Raw genomic sequence first — 3,176 nt, 5'->3', positions numbered from 1 at the left:
GGCCCACCCCCCTTATTTAGAAGCAGCGTATAGAAGGGTACGTGGTAAGATGAATAGTGAATCCAAAAGAGTACGTATGAAAAGACAAGAACAAAAAAAAGAAGAGAAAGAGAGAAAAAATTGAATAATATAATAATAAGACAAAGAGAAGAACATCTTAAATTACAAACCAGGCTGCCAATACAAACAGGTACGATACAATTAGAAGAAGAATATTTTTATATTATATTGAATCGAGATGGACACTTTTAGAGAGATTCTGCAACTATATAAACAGGGTGTTGTAAGTGGAAGAGCTCTAAACTCATTCCTTGAAGCTTTTTAACAACTAGCATCTACATCAAGAAAGCGTACGAATACAGCTCCACCTGAACCTCCTTGGTACTCTGTAAGCGCAGACCTATTAAGCCTAATGACGTAATAGAAAGTAAACCCGCCTGTTATAACAAATTCTGTAGGTAAGAAAGCTACGTATGGAAATATGAGCGACCCAGCGTTAATACGCTATTACGCACTTCAGTTTCTAAGTGGAATTCCTCCAAAAACTAAAACTCAGACGCCTCCGGCGGCCGGTTCACTCCCTTTGCCAAATGTGAAGTGTTCTTATTCAGTTCTAGATAATGAAGGAAAGCCTTCGGAATCATCTAGCGCTTTGTGTAGCAAATCTTCATTAAACAACCGTTGAATATTCGGGTATTATACTTTCTATAGTGAGTGTGATAATTACTCCAGCAGTTCCCATCTGTTAAACAACTAATGTTGCATCAGTAGGTAAGTCTACATCTATAAAATTGCTATAGCTAAATTCAGAGTTGATATCACCAACACGATGTGTTTTTGTTTCACTTAAGACAAGTATTTTGCCAGGAGTTTAAAGTACTCGTAGCGCTCCTGCACTTGTAAAACATTTTCCACTTAATGATATTCGGTAGAATGCAGCGGTTTCGATGGTGATTGTAGAAGAATCTTCTTCACCTTTTTCACACATCGCGACATTGGTCCAATCTGAACCTCTTTTTCCAGTGACTGAAGTGCCAACTTGAGTGTACACACCTACTGCAATTTCTAGTCGCTTTTTGTGTTTTTCACGTCTTCTATGATGTTTTACACGACGGGCGTGGTAGTTTTTACCGGACTAAGCAAAGCTTTGAAAGCCTCACGCGTAGGTTTATCTACGTCTGAATAGTTCCAAGAAGATATGACTATATTTTCAGACAGAATTATCTTCTAGTTGGAATTTTTCAAAATTTTTCTCTCTATTTTGTCGTAAGTATACTTCTACTGCTCGGCGAAAGAGATCGTTTGTTGATTCAAATTCATGAACCGAAGTTTCAGCTGCGTTTCAGTTTCGAATGCTATTTTATTGTTTTTCCAGTAGGAGACGTTACTAAAGTTACATTTACTTCGCTCATACCGGGGGGGGGTAAAATCCATTAGGAGAGTTCAAAACAGGTTAATCTCCTTGGTCTCCTTTAAGCCAATCAGCTCCTGCCTGTCCTTGAGGTTCTTGACGTTCTGATGGCCCCTGAGGCCCTGTGGCTCCAGTATCTCCTTTAGGCCTTGAGCCCCTCGAGGTCACGCGGGCCCTGCAGACCCCGGCACTCCTCTTGGAACTGTTAGACCTCTAATGCCTTGTTGCCCTTGAGGTCCCTGAGGTCCTTGACGTCCTTAAGGCCCTTGAGCTCCTGTGGCCTCAGGCGCACCATCACTTCCATTGGTCCCATCAGTTCTGTCATCTCCTCTAGGACCCTCATCACCTTTCCCTCCTTTTGGTCCTCGAAGACCCGTATCTCCTTGAGCCCATGTAGCTCCTGTATCACCTTTTTTTTCCTTTGGTCCTCTAGGATCCGTATCTCCTAGAGACCCCTCAGCTCCTGTGTCACCTTTATCTCCCTTAACTCCTCTTGGGCCTCTAGGTCCTGGTGGTCCTACTTTTTCAGATCCATAACCATCATCAGTTCCACCGATTACTAATGTTGCCATTAGTTTGATGCGACGGTTAGTTTGATGCGATGTTTATTTTGATGCGAGGTTTATATACTTACTTTATATAATAGAAAATTTTTTTTATTAATTACTGGATTTATATTTGACCGCGAGACAAATCTATGACGAGCCTCCAGCCAGACCCGCGATTTATTTGAAAGCTTGAGCTTTACCTTCACGACGTGCGCTTTCAGCAGCGGCGGCAACAGCTTCTTCTTTTTCACGCTCTAAGTTCTTATTTGTCTTTTTAATCTCCTTGAGTAGAGAAGCTACATCGGAAGCCTATTTCGAATTCATCTTGAATAACGCGTTTACGCTTGTTAAAACGCCGCATTTGATCTAGAACCTGTTCAAACTCTTCATGTGAGACTCGGCTGTCACTGTGAGCACGTGACGTAATATTACCAACAATCATAAGACTCGTCGCAGCAGCTTGGGCTATGCGATTTTGCTGTTTAGCCTTTCTATCAAACTTTTACAAAGAACACGCCCAACACCTAAGATCAACCCGCCAGCGACTGCAAAAGCTTCAAGAGCGGCCCCAGCCGGAGCGCCCACACCAGATAGAGTGTGAGCAATACCTCCAGTTCCTGTCACGACTGTTAAGGCACTCGATGCAGCAGATAAGGTGTCGAGTGTCCAAGTAATGCGCGTGTATTTCTTACGCAGCTTATGACGAGCGTCACGCTCTTGGCGGAGCTCTGCCTCAATGTTTAAAATGCGAACAAGGCGAAAGTTGCTCGTTTCGATTGATGAAGGGGGTGATAGAACGTTTTCTACTCCTTGGTATTCATATTCACGTTTTAAACCAGGATATATCCGTGGTACTGGCCTAGTAACGTCCACTGGCTCGAATGGAGGTGCGCTTGCAGTTTCCATTTTCTGGCAGGATTATATATACATGCAGAAAAAATTGGTCTGTTAGTCTGATGTGTTATAATTAGTCTGATGTGATATGATATAATATGGCACTCATAAATTTCGACACACCCACCGCTAAAAAATCAAAGCGCCACCATTGGATGATGCCCGAAAGCCATTATCTGTTTGTAGGGCCTACTAATTCCAGTAAAACGAACCTTTTAATTAACATCATTATGTGTTGGCTTGATTGCACTAAATCAACTATTTACACAAGAAGTCGCGACCAGGAAAAATATCTGATTCTATCAGAGTTCTACGAAAGCATC

At 42.2% G+C, this 3,176-nt stretch overlaps 1 protein-coding gene across 1 annotated transcript; it reads right to left on the bottom strand.

Moving 5' to 3' along the window:
* Nucleotides 1–1,668: 1,668 nt before the first annotated feature.
* LOC124454900 (collagen alpha-2(I) chain-like) lies at nucleotides 1,669–2,865 on the bottom strand. Its single transcript, XM_047005653.1, has 3 exons — nucleotides 2,460–2,865; nucleotides 2,160–2,255; nucleotides 1,669–1,970 (listed from the first exon to the last, which is right to left on the bottom strand). The coding sequence occupies exons 1-3, from the start codon at nucleotides 2,863–2,865 to the stop codon at nucleotides 1,669–1,671; spliced, it is 804 nt and encodes a 267-aa protein (XP_046861609.1).
* Between the last annotated feature and the right edge of the window lie 311 nt (nucleotides 2,866–3,176).

This window comes from Xenia sp. Carnegie-2017, unplaced genomic scaffold (genome assembly GCF_021976095.1).
Source record: "Xenia sp. Carnegie-2017 unplaced genomic scaffold, XeniaSp_v1 HiC_scaffold_3, whole genome shotgun sequence".
Classification (NCBI taxonomy): Eukaryota; Metazoa; Cnidaria; class Anthozoa; order Malacalcyonacea; family Xeniidae; genus Xenia; species Xenia sp. Carnegie-2017.
Note: the sequence above shows the minus strand (reverse complement) of the source record. Positions and strands in the feature narration are given on the sequence as shown.